The 17,056-nt window shown below is 39.8% G+C and overlaps 3 protein-coding genes across 5 annotated transcripts; 2 read left to right on the top strand and 1 right to left on the bottom strand.

The window, feature by feature from the left end:
* Window positions 1-108: 108 nt before the first annotated feature.
* LOC135498390 (zinc phosphodiesterase ELAC protein 2-like) lies at window positions 109-8,385 on the top strand. Its single transcript, XM_064788648.1, has 21 exons — window positions 109-485; window positions 789-839; window positions 1,160-1,230; window positions 1,492-1,556; window positions 1,744-1,798; window positions 1,967-2,062; window positions 2,218-2,315; window positions 2,602-2,660; window positions 2,916-2,976; window positions 3,342-3,393; window positions 3,612-3,777; window positions 4,341-4,482; window positions 4,868-4,959; window positions 5,170-5,388; window positions 5,632-5,770; window positions 5,940-6,076; window positions 6,543-6,633; window positions 6,852-6,972; window positions 7,211-7,289; window positions 7,564-7,708; window positions 7,844-8,385. The coding sequence occupies exons 1-21, from the start codon at window positions 151-153 to the stop codon at window positions 8,003-8,005; spliced, it is 2,436 nt and encodes an 811-aa protein (XP_064644718.1). The 5' UTR covers window positions 109-150; the 3' UTR covers window positions 8,006-8,385.
* A 76-nt stretch (window positions 8,386-8,461) lies between these two features.
* On the bottom strand, window positions 8,462-13,996 carry LOC135486411 (uncharacterized). Of its 3 annotated transcripts, XM_064769183.1 has the most exons (5): window positions 13,893-13,996; window positions 12,580-12,856; window positions 11,416-12,216; window positions 10,561-10,682; window positions 9,773-9,902 (listed from the first exon to the last, which is right to left on the bottom strand). In XM_064769183.1, exons 2-4 carry the CDS (start codon window positions 12,803-12,805, stop codon window positions 10,600-10,602), a joined length of 1,110 nt encoding a protein of 369 aa, XP_064625253.1. In that variant the 5' UTR covers window positions 12,806-12,856; window positions 13,893-13,996; the 3' UTR covers window positions 9,773-9,902; window positions 10,561-10,599. The 3 variants fall into 3 exon arrangements, with proteins under 3 accessions (XP_064625265.1, XP_064625253.1, XP_064625247.1); XM_064769195.1 differs by lacking the exon at window positions 10,561-10,682 and having other exon boundaries at window positions 8,462-9,902; XM_064769177.1 differs by having other exon boundaries at window positions 9,807-10,682.
* Window positions 13,997-14,054: 58 nt separating this feature from the next.
* On the top strand, window positions 14,055-16,604 carry LOC135486424 (thioredoxin, mitochondrial-like). Its single transcript, XM_064769206.1, has 4 exons — window positions 14,055-14,108; window positions 14,430-14,690; window positions 15,173-15,302; window positions 15,767-16,604. The coding sequence occupies exons 2-4, from the start codon at window positions 14,434-14,436 to the stop codon at window positions 15,893-15,895; spliced, it is 516 nt and encodes a 171-aa protein (XP_064625276.1). The 5' UTR covers window positions 14,055-14,108; window positions 14,430-14,433; the 3' UTR covers window positions 15,896-16,604.
* Window positions 16,605-17,056: the final 452 nt, after the last annotated feature.

Below are 17,056 nucleotides of genomic sequence, written 5' to 3'. Positions count from 1 at the left end.
AAAATACAAATTGGTTGAAAGTACAGCTTATTGGCTCAGGACCGTTCGGTTTGCCAACTAAAAATCCCGATCCATTTCTATAAAACCCAGAAGTTCCGGTAATGGCAGCCCCCATGAAAAACAAAATTTCACAAAATTTCTTCATCTCAAATGACTATTTTTGCCACATTACGCCTATTCAAACTCAATAATTTCATCCATCGGGGCGTTAAGAACCTAAGTTCATCTTCTGTGGCACGTAAGAAGGTTGACATCAATTCTCTCATATCCAAAATGTCAAAAACTCGAGTTGATGAAGCCAGTCCTGAAAAACCACACATGAAAAAGCGGGAGCGACGACAGCCTGAGATGCTACGGCACATCAAATACCGGGAACATGTCAAAGGAAAAGTTCTGCCTGTGCCAGGCATAATGAATTTCCAAGTTATTGGGACTGGAGGAAGAGGGACACCAAAGTCTGTGCTCTTAATCACTGAACATTACCGGTACGTACTTCTGTTCTGCTGAGTACAGCCACTATCATTTTGACCGCAATGTTTTGAGATTGCTAAATCACTCGCCCAAAATTTGTGGATCTCGATAGTGGTGACGCGCGCAATTGCATGAGAGCCCGGTCAAGATGAGCCACCATAGTCTATAGGCCCTTTGCCAGATACGCCTGTAGTGTACCACCTAGGGTCAGGAAAACAAACTAACTTGACAATGGGGTTTACCGTCAATGATGCCAGACAACTCACCTTCTTGGCAAAAAGCTTTGTTGATGTAACTCTGAATTTCTTATTTTGCAGGTACCTGTTTAACTGTGGAGAAGGAACCCAAAGGATTGTTACCGAACACAAGTATGTGTTGTGCTAAAATGTCCAAAACTATATGCAGTCCAACTGCTGCACTGATGGGCTTGTCTCCACTTTTCCCTGTTGATTGAAACAAGTCTGTGATATGTTATGAAGATATTTAATTGTCAACAAATGGCCTAAGAGGGAAATGGTTTATTGAAGCTTGAATGAACATGTTGCAGATGATCAGTGCTGGTTTGAAACCGCAATGTAGCCTATCAATTTACCTCTTATTGTTCTTATCTTAGTATTCTGATCTCGATCTCGATTTTCTAGTCAAACCTATCACACATACATACAAATCATGAGCAGTTTTCTTCCAGAATGAAACCCTCCAGAATCGAGCACATCTTCATCACCCATCATAGTTGGAATAACATTGGTGGACTACTGGGTAAGAACATGTTGTTAAAAGGGAATTTAGCAGATGACCTACTATTTAAGTGCCTCTAACAGATAGTAATATGTAACTTCTATTTTATGCGTGATTGACTCTACATATGCACCTGATTTGAGCATACAAGGATTATAATAAGTAGATTTGGGCAGCAGTTTTAGGTAGTTACACTAACCTTTGCTCTGTTTTCAAGTGAATTTCAACAGGCTGCTGATAGTGCATTTATGTATTATAAGTTCTTCTCATTTTCATTTCCAGGGATGGCACTGACTCTTCAAGCAGTAGGGATGCCAACAGTCACACTCCATGGGCCTCCAGAGGTGGTAAGTATGAAGCATTGTGTCAAAATTCCTAGTTGATTTTATTGTCTGCAGTCTGGTATCATAAAGAGACATGACTCTGGTGACTCGATCTTTTCCCCAAAATCATCTTATTATGCTACAAAACACATACATTTATATGGTTTACAACAGTGCCTATCTTTCCTGATCTGTTTACAATATCTTTCAGGAAAACATGGTGAATCATGCAAAGCGTTTTGCTGATACGCAAGCTACCAACCTGGGTAAGTCTAAAAGTCTATGACTATTTTGTTGAAGAAAGAGCAATGTCCAAATCATAGTAGTAATACTTTGTGGTTGCTGCTGCAATCAGCGCATACAGTTGAGTTCGACCAATGAAGAACAAAGTTTCCCTGGATTAATACTAACCGTATGTTCCTCTTCTTTCACAGTCAAGTATGATGCGTCTAACGGATCATTCCAAGACCACTCGATGAAAGTTGATTATGTGCCTCTCTACAAAGATCCCACTGACCAGGCAGAACCCAGTGAGTTGTTCATACTTCATTTGTTTAGAGACTAAATTTGTGTTTGTTACTGAAATCAGGTTCCTAGAATGGCTGATTGCAGTTGTTGAGAATCTTCTGGTAGAAACTGTTCAGAGTTTTATCCACTATATTTTACCTCGAGACCTTTTTTCTAGGTGGGAAGAAACTAAGGCTCTCTGGAGATACACAGGACGGTGCAACAGGGAGTGATGTCAAACTGTGCAATGACATGGCAGTTGCATTTCTGTGCCAGGTTGGTATTTGCTTTGATAGGAAGCTCTCAACTCATCATGTCGTTATCTCCCCACCTGTTCCCTTGAAATATAACTGTAAGGGCCATTGTTGTCTTGTGCCAAATGGCTCTTGCCTATGGCAAAGAAGTTGAGCAACCATGCCTTTGGGCGGTCTGAAGCATTATCATTATGATAATGATATCAAATGATGCTAAACAATGCATGTCGGTCTGATGTGTAAGAAGGCATTTAACTTTTCAGTTTGTAATTCCCTGGCATGGTCATCTTTTGCTGTTTCACTTTCAGCCAAAACTATACCCGAGGAAAATACTGATGGAAAGATGTGTTGATTTGGGAATAACAATGTAGGTATTTATCAACAGTTTGGGCAGAATCTTTCAGTTGACCTTGTCAATTTGATTTGTGACCTTAGGTTGAGAACAGCATCCTAAAACCAGCTAGAGTCCTTTCTGAGGGACATCAAAGTTTGTGTGTAAAAACGATTGTACCTGTGCTGTTGGTGTTGTGTTGTAATCAAAACATTGAAAGGTCATCTATTTGAGTTCTGTTTATACTTTAAGATATTACATTTCTTACTTGATTTACCTATTACATTTCAGTGGTCCACAAATTGGTCAGCTAAAAAATGGCAGTGAAATCACATTACCGGATGGAAAAGTGGTAAGTTGGTGTTATAATCGGAGTATAAAACTGTAATATATTTGCTGTATTTCAGCTTTGATGAGTACAAGTTGCTAATTTTGGTTCATATATAGAATGAAAGAAAGAATTACAGGAAATAAAATTTGCCTTGACTGGGATTCGAACCACAGATCTTTGGAATGCCGGTCCAATGCTCTACAGTTGAGATGTTATGTTGTTCCACTCTGTTTGGGTCAAATTTCTTTTGTGTTTGAGATTTCGCACCAAGTTGATCTGTTTTCTTGTTTAGTTCTCTTTGTGGATCCTGCTGCCGCAAATACCTTTCCCAAATTGAAATGTCGGATTTCTATCTGAAGCCACTGAGCTAATTGTGTTCCTTTCAGATTAAGCCAGATGATGTACTTAGTGATCAACTCCCATCACAGCCATTTCTTAGTAAGTCACCTAATCTTTCCATAAATCTTTCATGAAGTATTGTCTCCTAAATGTAACTTCTAAATATTGTATACCGTAAATGTTCAAAGTGCTTTACATTCGATGATTTGTTCCCAGCCTGATCAAGAATATTTCTGTTGAAACCAAGGGGCATATGCGATTGGATTGATGCAAATTCAAGTTCCAAAATCAACCATTTTGTTGAATTCGGATTTCAGTTGTTGAATGCCCGTCTGTTGAGTACCTTGACTCATTAGAGAGCAGTGACAAACTCAAGCCGTATCAAAATGATGGCGCCAGTCTTGATGATATGTTGGATGTGATAGTCCATATGGCTCCCCATGATGTTTTGGTGCAGCCGCGGTATCAAGCCTGGATCAGCAAGTAGGTGGATGAAACATCAGCGCGTTTAGGCAAAACAAGAAAATGGCTCTCGTATACTGTATCAAAAGTGATCGTACGAGTCGTCAAAATAAAATCCTCATGTTATATGATTAGAAAACGGAATCGGCTTCAAAAGACTCTAAATCCTCATGTTATATGATTAGAAAACGGAATCGGCTTCAAAAGACTCTAAATCCTCATGTTATATGATTAGAAAACGGAATCGGCTTCAAAAGAACAAACAAGGCAAGGTCAAATAATTAAAAAGTCAAAGAGAACATAGTGTAACATATAAATTTGTATAAGGTACCCATGGCAACAGTTTCTTAGTAACATCCTGGTCAACCAATGCCAGGCTCGGTTACGTAACCCGCCATGAGGTACCACGGGGTAAACCTGTAGTTCGAGAGATTAGCCCTGGCTCCCATCAAGGAAGGAGCAAAATAAATGATATAAAAGAGACATACGTGTTGTCCGAATTGAGAGGAGCAGAGGAACCTGGAGGGCGCAAGCCCATATATTACAATAGATTAATACTAACCCTTCCTCGTCTTACATTTCAGGTTCCCGCCACAGACAAACCACCTGATTCTTGATGACAGCTCCAGCAACCTGGTCAGCACCGGAATCTTCAAAATCCAAACAATATTGAACTTGCTAAGTGACAGGGTATTCCCTTTACTCGTGGGTCAGAGGAATGGACCAGTAAGTCAGTCTGTGGAATATCCTACAATTCTTAAACTTCCCATTTAAAATTGTAAGCTCTGAGTACCTAAAACCGCAAAGAAAAGTTGCACGTTTGCTTGACTAGTCTTGATCATGCATAGACTGCAATACTATAAGTAATATTCAGATACCTAGAAAGCATAGTCTTCTTTCTGTGTTGTGATGTCAGAACTTGGTCAGGATCTAGCACTGGAAGTTGAAAGAGAGAGCTGAAAATTGGTTACCATTGACTTGAATTACCAGTGACACCTGTTCGTACAATTGATTGAACACTAGGAATCTCAATGTGCTGAATCCAGGGAACCCATTCAAAATAAGCGATCAGATATGAACTTTCCTACGAACTTACCTCATTTTGTTTCAGTTATGTCAGAAGCCTGTCAACCTAGAGGGTCCAGTCGTGTCTGGAAGTACGAATCTTGTCTATCATTACCGACCACATAAAGGATTTGATGGGTGAGTACATAGCATCTTCTCCCTCATCTTCCACATAAACATGTATTCGAGAGGCATCTGGTAAAAGTCCGTTGATGACTTTTTATATTTTTCAAAAAAACTTATCTGTGAGATACCAGCAAGATAAATCACAACTCACCAAATTCTGTGTCATTTTTGGAAGATTTAATGAATTTACTTCTGATAAAAGTGTTTATTTGAATGTTTCAGTGAACACTGTATTGAAATCGACAATGATGAGTTCAGAAAAGAGGCCATGCAACAAGAGGATGTCGAAGAGAGACTAGTGGAAATGAGAAAAAAATTAGCAGATCTGGAATCTTCAAATTCTAAACCTAGTCGTCCGTATCCGGAGATTGTGTTCCTGGGGACCGGATCATCAGTGCCGAGCAAAGTGCGAAATGTTAGCGGTATTCTTCTACACTTAATGTAAGTTTGAAACTTTCCGACGTCCTCAGGTAATTTGGGTCTGTAGCCCAAGATAAAGCATTCACACTAATGCATATACCTCAGTCCTTGGGGCGGGCACAATTAGACACTTCATATCAATGTGTAGGTTTTTGGTGCAGGGGTATCACAATGTCTTGATTCCTCCCGACCCCCCTCCATCCCATGATGCCTGAAACATCAATCTCTATCTAATTCTATTCTATCCAATTTTGTTACTTTCAGGGAGGACACCTGTATCCTATTGGACTGTGGTGAAGGCACACTAGGACAAATATACCGTTACTATGGCGACAAGACAGCCGAGGTGCTACAGAAACTCAAATGTGTCTATATATCACACATGCATGCTGATCATCATATGGTAAGGAGGCAAGAACACTGCAATACTGAAAACCCAGACTTTTATGCAGTTTATTTCAGACGTACATGAATCTTAAGTAGTCAGTGTCTTTGTTGAACACTTCTGTTTGTAAACTTTTCTCCCTTACAAGTACATGTAAGAGGACTGCAAATTTCTCCATGTTTTCTAGGGTCTGTTCAGTATCCTGTTTGAACGTGCCAAAGTTACGCAGAGTAAAGATAAGCTCATCCTGCTGGCCCCTCAGGCATTTGGAACGTGGATGAGGCAGTTCCAGGGATCCTTTTATCCTGTGGAAAAATATGTTGGGTAAGTTTTTGCTCCAACACATCTTTCTTGATGCTGTCGTATGGTCCTTTGAAATAAATTTGATGTCTGGATAACAACATTCTGTGGAGATCATGAATCATTTGCTTTCGCATTTGTAAGTGCTGGCAGTGACTTGGGTGGAGGCCGAGGGTTGAATACCATAACCCATATTGGCCATAAAGCTTAACATCTCGGAATCTCTGACCACCTCCCCCTCTCAAAATGACAAGAAAAAATTGATCTTTGACATCACTATTTTCTTTGGATAATGCCAAAAGTTTGAAAAAAGACTTTATTTTGGAAGGGGAATGGCTGACCCTCCTCGCTTTGAGATGAGAAACTTTCGTCTCTCAAGGCCCCGGTAAAGAGCAACTTTGAGATGATCCCTCCCTTATGTGTGTCACTTATTTCATTCTTTCTCCAGATGTAAAAGTTGAGCACCAATGGGTTTCCGTTATCTTTGCAGGCTGATTCCGTTACAACAAGTAAACAATTATACAAATGGCACAAAAGATGAGAATTGCGATCATATCCTGCAGCATCTTCATCTAAATAGGGTGAGTTAACCCTTCCCAACAAAAGGAACTCTAGTCTCATTTTTAAAGTAGATCTTGAGAATTTGTACTTTGAAAGTGTAAACCACTGGTAATTGTCTTTCAATGCGAAATTTCACTCAACATTACCAGGGTCTTGTAAAATCCATCCACTGTTGAAAAAGATTGGCTGCGTTTGTAAAGATCGTTCGATTTAATTGTCCGCGTCATTTTGGTTTCAGATCCAGACAACCTTTGTGCGCCATGTGCCTGGTTCCTTCGGTGTCGCCCTTACACATCAAGATGGCTGGAAAATCACATATTCTGGAGATACAATGCCCTGTGATAACTTAGTCAAAATAGGCAAGTATCGGCTTTCCTGTAAAACAAAGCAATTCTTATACGATTGGTCAAATCCCAGCAAAGATCTTGAGCTATACATTTAAGTGAAGAATAAACGTTGTTCCTCTGTAATTTGAAGTTTAGTTGCTTGCTTTAAAGTGAAAGGTTGACCAGAATTGGATCATGGACCTCCAGATGATTAGTTGAGGCCTTAAAACATCTCACAATGCCACTGACATCTTTTCTTGTCTGCTTCTAGGTATGGATTCTGACATCTTGATCCATGAAGCATCGATGGAAGATGATTTGAAGGATGAAGCAAGATATAAATCTCACAGGTCAGTATGCCTCTCTTAGCAAGGTTGCGCACCCACTCGACACCCATTCCCACTCGAGTTTGGAAGTCAGAGCAGGGAGGTTAAAAGCAGGCTGCGCTTGATCCACAAGAACCGTCTTGAAATGATGTGATACTTCTTGCAATGCTACGTACCAATGCATGATACTTAATGCATTGTCAGAATCATCCCGATACTTAACTTTAGATAAATTAGATATCATTTGGCATCTTTGTCTTCCAATTTAATGAGCATTGACTGCTTTCATCTTTTGCAGCACAACATCCCAGGCCATAGAGATTGGACTTCAAATGAATGCCCAGTTTATTCTACTTAACCACTTCAGCCAGAGATATGCCAAGGTTCCCATCTTCAGTGACAAATTCTCAGACAAAGTGGGATTTTCTTTTGACAACATGAGGGTAAGTTCTTGTTAGTCGATTTATTCATTAATATGTTTTTTAAAGAACTGCACCAGCGCTATAAATTTCTCATGCAAAGATAGTTCTGTGGTAGTCATGATGTTTGATGTTCCTGATTCACTTGTCTCTTTACAGGTTACTATGGATGACATCCCACTCTTCCCACACTTCATCGAGCCTCTCAAGGCGATATTCGCAGAACATTATGCAGAAATGGAAATTAAAACGCTCAAGAAAACTGTGCAGGCAAAGGCGTTGGAAGAACAAGCCAAAATAGGGAAGGCATCTTCAAGTTAGCAGACGATGCCCAATAGGAATTCAAATTACTCCAAATTCAATTAGTGATTCAGGTGGCTTCAGAGGGGGTGAAAGCAACACTAGTCGATCCTCTAGGGGCATTATTCAAGCTCCTCCTTGTTACACTGTCAGATTAGTGGCAATGGATTGTACCAGAAGTAGCAAAGCAAAAGGAATTAACATATTCTCATTGACACCAGAATTTGATCCCAGGGTCTTGTCAAATGAAAGCTGGCCACTGTCATAGGCATTTTTTGTAAATAAATCATCACACCGAACCTCATTTGTTCACTTGGTCATTATAAATCACTGTTCAAAGATGGCTGAGGTTGCTAGCAAACATGAGGGACAGTTGAAAGATGTTTCATTTTGATAAAATGGGGTTGTATTTGGAGAGAACGTGACCTCATTTGAAACTAAGTTATGACAAGACGACGTCATCAGCTCTTGGCGTTGTTGTTTCAATGTTCTCACAGCCTGAAAAGGTACATGACTCGCTGCGCTATCTTCAGGGATTAATCAATAGTCTCACTGCTTTTTCGTCACATCTTGCTTTCATCAGTGAAGACTATTGGTTGTCCACTCCATAAGTCAATGTTGCTTTCAAGCAACATTTACTGACCGTGACGGATTGAAATAAGATTTTGTTTTAAGGTTAACTTACTGGTATTTATTGTCATCTTCAAGCAAACAATCAATGTATATCAAAATACATGTATCACAATTTGTAAAAATTTGTACATGTACAACATAGTTTTTTTTGTAAATGAGACAAAACAAATTGGAAAGAAGCTCCTACATTAAATTATCAGTGGAGTTACACGTGCTTTATTAAAGTGCTTTTGGCCAAACAGTGTTCTATTGGAAGGGAAATACGGGTATAAATGTAACATTTTGGCATTCCATGATGGCATGAGAAATACTAGGAACTGACATGCTTCAACAGTAAAAGATTGTCAATAATCCAATATTCCATTGTGTGCTTTACTTTTGTGCAATTAGACATTTGGATGACATGACACTCTAAATGTTTTGACAATTTTAACCAGATTTTTTGGTAAAAAGACCACCACAGTGACGCTATGCTAAATGATGTGAAAAAATATTTGTCATGGTGTGCTTTCCTTTGTATAAGTGTACCAAACTTTATATATAAAATAGCCAAACATAATGCTTCTGCCTCAACGACATATATTGTATCAAAATGGCACAATGATATAACTTACAAAAGTGCATATTTGTTCAGCCTGTGTAACAAATAGTCTAGATTGAATATTTTCCCTTGAACTTACATTACATCTATTTTCATCCAGTTCCACCATGAACCTGTCTTAACTGTCTCTCTGCATGTAGGTTCAAGTGAAAAGATTCAATCTATACTGCAGGCACACTACATTGTTAACAAGATGACCTCATGTCTGGGTTGGGACTCTAACATACATTTTTCAGTATAATTTCTTGGCTGTTAATTGAAATGACAGGCTCGGTCAAAAGTACAATATAGCCAAGTGAGACAACAGTTTGTCAAAAGGACATACGCTGACTAGGATTGGGACCACTTGACAAGTAAGCTCCCTTGACTATGTTTTCTGGTCGTAAAAATCCCAGAAATCATCGTCCCTTTGAACAGGCTCGGCCGTCACGAGCTCTGGAGGGGGAGGTGGAGGGGTCAGGGGTGGCGTCACAAACTTAATATCATCATCAAACTGAATATCACTCTTTCCTGCTTGAGGTTCCTTCTTTTTGGGTCTGGGTTTCTGTTGTCTCGTCGGTGCAGTAGCAGGGGGGCGTCGCGCTTTGGGATCCCAGTTTCGTTCCATTTGAGGTTGCGACTCTAAGTAAACTGCAAAACTTTTCTTCATTCGCTCACGGAGAACATTGCTTTCTGCCCAAGTGCCTGCATTGGAAAAACACCAGGAAAGGTTTGTAGTTGTGTTATAAATGGAATCATCTTAAGATTACAACCAGAACCCTGTGACATTCATCAAATACTGTGTATACATGATAACCTGCCTGACATTTGAGCAGCTACAAATTGTTCATAATCTTAACGTAACATTATGGTAGGCCCTACACCAGAAAATAAACACAAGTTGTATGCACGCCGTGCAAATCTATTCTAATGAAAAGATTACCAGACACTGGACCACAGGGGCTGTTATTTGATTGTAAAAAACTCATCAAGGTGCTCCAAGCTGCCTCAGGCCTTGGTAGTCTATACACCCAATAACAAGACCTTGTGGTTGGACTGTGTTGGATCAAAGAGACAGAGTGCAATAAGTCTAAACACAAGAGCTTGGGTCAGCTACATGTACACTGTGTCTGCACTGGTAAGCAAGCTTGGGGACCTTTTAAAACAGTTTTCCTTCCAAGGGCACAATCAAGGCCAGGCAACAAGAGTGGTGATTAATATAAAGGGTTTTCCTATTTCCTGAGCAGACTATTAAATCCTTGCCTCCGTACTCGCAGCCCAGTGCAGACACAGAATACAAAAACATCACAAACTTATACATGTAATATACATAAAACTTGGCCACACAGTCCAATCAACTAACATTACAGTTAAGTCATCGGGCTCAACATCTTGATTATTCTTATTTGGGCAATATTTCTGCCAAGTATTGGTCCCAGGCTTTTTTCATTCTCTCGCGCAAGACATTGCTCTCTGCCCAAGTACCTATAAAAGATACAAAAATATGTGTTATGAAAAGACCACACCAGACAGAATGTTAAACTAAGATTAAGCCTTCTGAGACTGATAATGATAAAACACTGATATTATCATGTCATCATTTCAAAATGGTCCTTCAGGGCTTTCAATCTTAACAAAACATAATTAAACCACCTCCTTCAAACTAAACTATAAGATAGTGCAACTGTACACACTAAGCAGCTCACCAGCCAGGCCAAAGTTACCAGCCAAGGTGCAAATACATGTTTTGTGTCACCAATTTGAAATAAATGGCATTGAAAGTGTTTAGCACAGTCAGTATACACACTGGAGCTGTACAGTACATAGTTCGGTTTTTTTATGTTGTCATACTTGTGTAACTGTTGAAAAGTGGCAGCCAGGGTAGTACATTTACAAGCAGACTAGTGCATCTTTAAACCCAACAACCACTGAGATATTAGAGGTAATGGTTCTAAAGAAAGAAGATAGAAGATTTGAAGGGTTCAAATAAAGACAGGATTCACACTTGCAACACCAAGACTTAAAGGATTATTTTGGTTTAGTCAGGGCTTGACCAAGTCTGGATTTAATATTGTCAGCTACATGGCTTTAGCGTGCATATACATGTATTGTAAGCTTAAATGTGAGAATGTTTTTCTTGTCAGTGTAAACTTGAAAAAAAATTATAAAGCCAATACTTGCCAAGCCCTGACAAAGTGTCCAAGGACACCGTACTTACTGAGCTCATCTCTCCTACATCTGTACTGATCCGGATCTGGATCATGTCGGTCATGGACATCCCTCGTATAGGCACTCTTCATCAGACTTCTTTGGTTACCGAAGGTGTATCCTGGGAAAACGTTATGCCTCGTAGCGTTACCCAAAGCAACGTAGCCCGGGGATCCAGATGGTTTCACATCCCTGATTGGAGGCCGCTGTTGCCTACTGCGAAGAAAGCTTTCTTTTCGTTTCTGTTGTTCCTTTAAAGTATTCTGAACTTTATCATTGTCAGAGAGTAGATTCTGACAAACCTTTGTGCCAAATTGATGTTGGATGTTAACAGGAAGTTGCACAGCGAGACCTAAATCTAAAGCATTGCTCGAATGTTGTTTCCGATGGCCATACATTTTTGAATAGTGACTGTCATACATATCGGCATCAATTTGCTTTCGTTCTTCCATTGGGGATGTTTGCGGTTTCTTTGCTGTGAAATCCATCCCTGGCCGCAAGACATCACCGATTAAAGCATATTTATGTACTGGAGGTAACTCTTCGTATTTGTCTCTGTTGAATGATTTTGTGTTTCGATTGACACCAAAGATATTTATGTCACTTGTATGTCCCAGGTCCATCTCTGTAATCCATTGATGAGGTCTAGCATCAATGAATTGGCCTGGTTTGGGGTTCCGTTGATCTGTACTGATGTCTTTTGGGTAATAACGTGCATGCGCTTCCATCATCGCCAAACGTTGCTCCGCATCTTTTGTTCTTTTTAATCGCTGTTCAAGTTCTCTTTGTGCTTGTTTTATTTTCGAATCATCTGAAAAATTATATTTAGGTTAACGTCTGTTCCTTCCTCCGAGGTAATAGAACTGTCCACCATTGATAATGATAATTATGATGTTGAATATAAAATCTGCCCAAGGTTGAGAGGCTAACTTCAGTTAATCATCATCATTATGATCATCATCACCATCTATCGCTATGTATGAGATGAGATAGGCCTACACAAGAAAAACTTGGAGTCAACTTGTGAATTAGTTGCAGGTGCAAAAGGTTACATTTACGTGTGATTTTAAGCATAGGCCTACTCCTTTTTAATGAACTCATGCATAAAAACAGCATGACTTGCTAAATATTTTTAAAAACTTAAACATATAAGCATGCTAACATACTGTAGTACCTTTTATCTTAAAGCTGAGGGCAGGAGGTGGATCTCTGACTCTTTGCCTTGGTTTGCTTTCCAAATCGTAAGCATCCAAATCCATCTCTCCAAGTTTTTTCAGTTCGACTTCATCCCTTTTTTCAAGCATAGACCCAAACAGGGTGTTCTTTGGCATGGCTTGAGTTCTACGGTACACAAATCCATCACCCCACTTGGCTTTCTTGGTTTCTACCTCAGCTGCCATTTTTCCTTCTTTTTTCTAATGTCAGTAATGATCTCCTGTCAATGAATTTATCTGAAAGAAAGCATGGAAAATAAATAGTGTGGCTGGATTATGCCATGCGCAGAACTACCAAAATCGTATCTCCGAAGAGGCTTATCAGCTTTACTTTATCATGCCAGCCATGGCCATGGGTCATGGGAGCCTGGAGTGGAACTGGAAAGCCTACTCTACTGTAGCCTATGGCTATACACTATTATGCTATACTACAATCAAGATGTACAGACCGGGGGAGCTGGCTGTACGTACCCATAAGTCTTTGCGGTAGTCTCGCGCGTACCGGATATAACCCATCAAGCTTTTCTCCTTCAGAGAAATACTGCGTTGCGCTCAAGTGCCTTATAAGGCTGTGAACAAAATTAACGTTCGACCAATGAGAAAGCCACATTACCCTGCATACGAGGTTGGACGCGTGATCACTAAATGACAAGTAAAAATAGAATCAGACCACATGTTTCTATATGTCAGAATGCTGCCGTTTGCTGTAGTACACGTGTGTTGTCCAAATTTTCGATTTCAAGCAAGTTTAAGGCCAACCTCGTGTCCACCAGACTAATGCATAATTGGCAGTTGAGCGCAACGCAGTATTTCTCTGAAGGAGAAAAGCTTGATGGGTTATATCCGGTACGCGCGAGACTACCGCAAAGACTTATGGGTACGTACAGCCAGCTCCCCCGGTCTGTACATCTTGATTGTCGTATATGTCACTCGTCAGCACAGAGCAAACCTTGCACTGCAGCATATCAGCATAAGGACAGCTTAAACTTGGAAACATTGTTAAATTTAGGGCTCCCATTGGCCTACAGTCTTCACAGCAAGAATACTTGTTTTGATTAGGCCTAGCCTAATCAAAACAAGTATTGTCTTGATTGAATCATGGAGGTATAATAATACCTCCATGATAATGATTGAATCCTGAGAATGAGATAAAAAAATGAATGACTTTCACTCAAGTCTGTTAAAATTCCCAAAATTTCAGCATGACAACTAGGTCAACATGTTCTTGATGTTTAAGACTGCAGGTAGACAATGATTTTAAGGGTCATGTTACCATTTTACCCAAACAAACATCGTTAGAAAAGCCGAAGTCATGTCATCTCTTGCTTAATTTCTGCAAGCGCGGCAGCCATGATGATTTACAGAAGGGTTGTCACAGCAACAACACAGTTTAAAGAGGGCGCCACATTCGTTCTTCGCAAAATATATGACGTATTTCACACGAGCATTGCAGAAGTTTACTTTTTTGCCAGCTTTTACCACTTAATCGGTAAATGTCCTGGTTTTTTGGTGATGATATTCCATTGCAAATTGTCCACAGTTTAACATTGAAGTAGCGCATTCGAAGATCCCAGATTAAATGCACGTTACTGCGAAAAAATCAAGAAAAGTCGACAAAAGCCATCAGGCACTCGGACACCACCTACCATAACCATGTGACCACTTCAGGCACTTGGCACTTGTACACCAGACCAGATGTGCAGGTGCATGCATCATCATGGATGATGCATGTACATGCATAATCATACTGTGTTGCACAAACCTTCTCATCACTGATCAGAAAGGAACCACCACTTCTTCTTCTTTTCAGAGAGATGACTTCCAGAGTGTTATTTCGAAGATTAAACTCACTGTGTCTGGCAGTACCCACACTCCACAAAACTCTCTTGGCAAGGAGAATTCTACTGTCAAAAGACTCGTTACCATCTTCATCACTGGTACAGCAAGTTGCAAGAATCTCAACCACAATTCCTCGAAGGGACGCTTGTAGTTTCAATGTACAGGATGATGAAGATTTTAAGAAACGTGTCCTCGAAAGTGATAAGCCTGTCGTTGTTGATTTCCATGCATCGTAAGTGTAAAGACTGTGATGATAGTAAGATGTTCTTTGGATGTCTGGTTGTGACATTTTCATAACAAGCCACACAGCTGAGATGGCCAGGATGTGACTTTGTCCTAACACTAACAAGCGGATATGTTGGCCTATCCCTAAGGATGTCTAGGTTGTGACATTGTCCTTTAAAGTTATTACCCATTTTTGTCCCAGCATGAGTCTGAAGCGGTCACTGTAAAGCTTTTACCATTTGTTTAAAATAGTGATGTTAAGGTCTATCCCTAAGGATGTCTAGGTTGTGACATTGTCCTTTAAACTTAATACCCATTTTCGTCCCAGCACGAGTCCAAAGTGGTCACTGTAAAGTTTTCTACCATTTGTTTAAAATAGTGATGTTAAGGTAGACACTCCCTAATAATGATACCATCCTCTGAAAATATTTCAGATGGGATTTCTGTGACCTCTTTGCATAAACCTCCTGCATCTCCCTTCTATTCCAGTTGGTGTGGCCCATGTAAAATCCTCGGTCCCTCTCTTGAGAAGATTATTTCTAATTGGAAGGGAGATGTTTTATTGGCCAAGGTTGATATTGATGAACAAGACTTAGAAGATACTGTTTCATCATATAAAGTAAGTTGCAGTTAAGGAAACATTAGGAAGTTCGGCCCTTCTGTGCCTTTTCCAAGGTTTACTGATCTAAGATAAAATTGTTGTTCCATGTAGTTGTACAGTCGTTATGGAACCATTCAAAGTATAAAGGACTGTTGAATTGTATTCTGCTAAAGAAAGAATATAAGAGTAAAAGTCTTGTTTTGTATAATAGCTGAAGACATATCATGGTAGGCTAGTACGGCAGGTACCTAGTTTACTTGTTTGCGCTGTTTAAAAAACATTGTTTACATACATTGTAAGGTGATTGATATGTATATTTGAGTTGGAGTGTCAAAATCAAACATCGCAGAGACGAAAAAGCATTGACATTAGTATGCTGGAAGATTATGGCATTGACGTTATGAATACAAGCTTCTAACTTGAGAGCTGGTTTGCAATTTGTGCCAAATGACCTCAAAATATATCGTTTTTGTCGATTTCAGATTCAGGCAGTACCGACTGTTATTGCCGTGAAAAATGGAAAGGTGTTGGACACGTTTATGGGAGTCCTGGAGGATGACCGTGTCGAACAATTTGTAGAACAACTTGTTGGACATTCACCTAAAAAATAGCTTCAGAGCGATATATATCATAACAACATTAGGAAATTCTCAAATAAGATCATTGTAAGCCAATAGCATGTTTAATCTACAGATCTCAAATACAAAATTTGATGCACAAAAAAGATGAACTGATGAACAACAAATTGTAAACCCACATGATACTATTGTCCACAGAAGCTTTCGCTGTGTTTACGCAATGTGATATGATGTTTGGTGTCAAGGTTTAGCTAAACTGGGCAACGGCTGTCCCCTACAAGTATTATTAATAGAACACTGTGGAAGGCTAGCTTTTCCTCTTTTTATTTTGAAGGATATTTCTGTAAGGCTACATGATTCCAAAATCTAATTTCAAAACACTTGATGGATGGATAATTGATAACGAATGATAGTCATATGATTGATGCATTGTTGATACCTGGTGGCACATAGGCCCTCAACCAGGCTATCCCAACTCTGCCTGTTGGAGGGGTGATAACTTTTCCTCAGTTCCGGGATGTGACAGGTATACCAGTAACACCCATAGCAATGCCCTACCATAGATTTATATACTTTGAACAGAGTCATGTACTTGCTTTCTGGGAACTGAGGGACTGTCAACTGGGAATGACAGTGGCATGAACAATGTTATATGAATGATTGTGTTCAGAGGTGCAGTGTGCTAGTATTTTTATTATGGTTGTATATGGCCAATGTACATCAATAAAAATGTAATAAATAACTATTTATAATTAGACAATTTTATCACCTATTCATTGTGTTGTCTACTGTTAGCAGAAGCCATTCTTATATTGCCAGGTGTTGCTGAGCTGCTTAATGCAATCATTTATTCCCCTTCGTATATTAAGGCTGTGGCATTGTCCTTGCAAGCCCGCAGCCAAGGTGGTCAGGTTGTGACTCTGTCCCAGCAAGTAGTCAATTTCCTCAATGCAGTTGGCTTGGCTGCCCTCAGGATGGCCAGGTTGTGACTTTGTCCATAAAAAGAACATTACTCCATGCACGTGGCTAAGCTTCCCTCAGGCTGGCCAGGTTGTGACTTTGTCCATAAAAAGAACATTACTCCATGCACGTGGCTAAGCTTCCCTCAGGATGGCCAGGTTGTGACTTTGTCCATAAAAAGAACATTACTCAATACACTTGGCTAAGCTTTTCTCAGGCTGGCCAGGTTGTGAC

Source organism: Lineus longissimus, chromosome 1 (genome assembly GCF_910592395.1).
Source record: "Lineus longissimus chromosome 1, tnLinLong1.2, whole genome shotgun sequence".
Classification (NCBI taxonomy): Eukaryota; Metazoa; Nemertea; class Pilidiophora; order Heteronemertea; family Lineidae; genus Lineus; species Lineus longissimus.
Note: the sequence above shows the minus strand (reverse complement) of the source record. Positions and strands in the feature narration are given on the sequence as shown.

What these genes read in the sequence shown, in the direction of transcription:
- LOC135498390 (XM_064788648.1), top strand. Translation starts at nt 151, where the DNA reads ATGACTATTTTTGCCACATTACGCCTATTCAAACTCAATAATTTCATC. An exon ending in TACGCAAGCTACCAACCTGG is followed by an intron (nt 1,799 to 1,966) that starts GTAAGTCTAAAA and finishes CTTCTTTCACAG; the next exon opens with TCAAGTATGATGCGTCTAAC. An exon ending in TATCAAGCCTGGATCAGCAA is followed by an intron (nt 3,778 to 4,340) that starts GTAGGTGGATGA and finishes CTTACATTTCAG; the next exon opens with GTTCCCGCCACAGACAAACC.
- LOC135486411 (XM_064769195.1), bottom strand. Translation starts at nt 12,805, where the DNA reads ATGGCAGCTGAGGTAGAAACCAAGAAAGCCAAGTGGGGTGATGGATTT. An exon ending in CCTCAGCTTTAAGATAAAAG is followed by an intron (nt 12,217 to 12,579) that starts GTACTACAGTAT and finishes ATAATTTTTCAG; the next exon opens with ATGATTCGAAAATAAAACAA. An exon ending in ATGTAGGAGAGATGAGCTCA is followed by an intron (nt 9,903 to 11,415) that starts GTAAGTACGGTG and finishes TTTCCAATGCAG; the next exon opens with GCACTTGGGCAGAAAGCAAT.
- LOC135486424 (XM_064769206.1), top strand. Translation starts at nt 14,434, where the DNA reads ATGACTTCCAGAGTGTTATTTCGAAGATTAAACTCACTGTGTCTGGCA. An exon ending in GTTGTTGATTTCCATGCATC is followed by an intron (nt 14,691 to 15,172) that starts GTAAGTGTAAAG and finishes CTTCTATTCCAG; the next exon opens with TTGGTGTGGCCCATGTAAAA. An exon ending in ATACTGTTTCATCATATAAA is followed by an intron (nt 15,303 to 15,766) that starts GTAAGTTGCAGT and finishes TGTCGATTTCAG; the next exon opens with ATTCAGGCAGTACCGACTGT.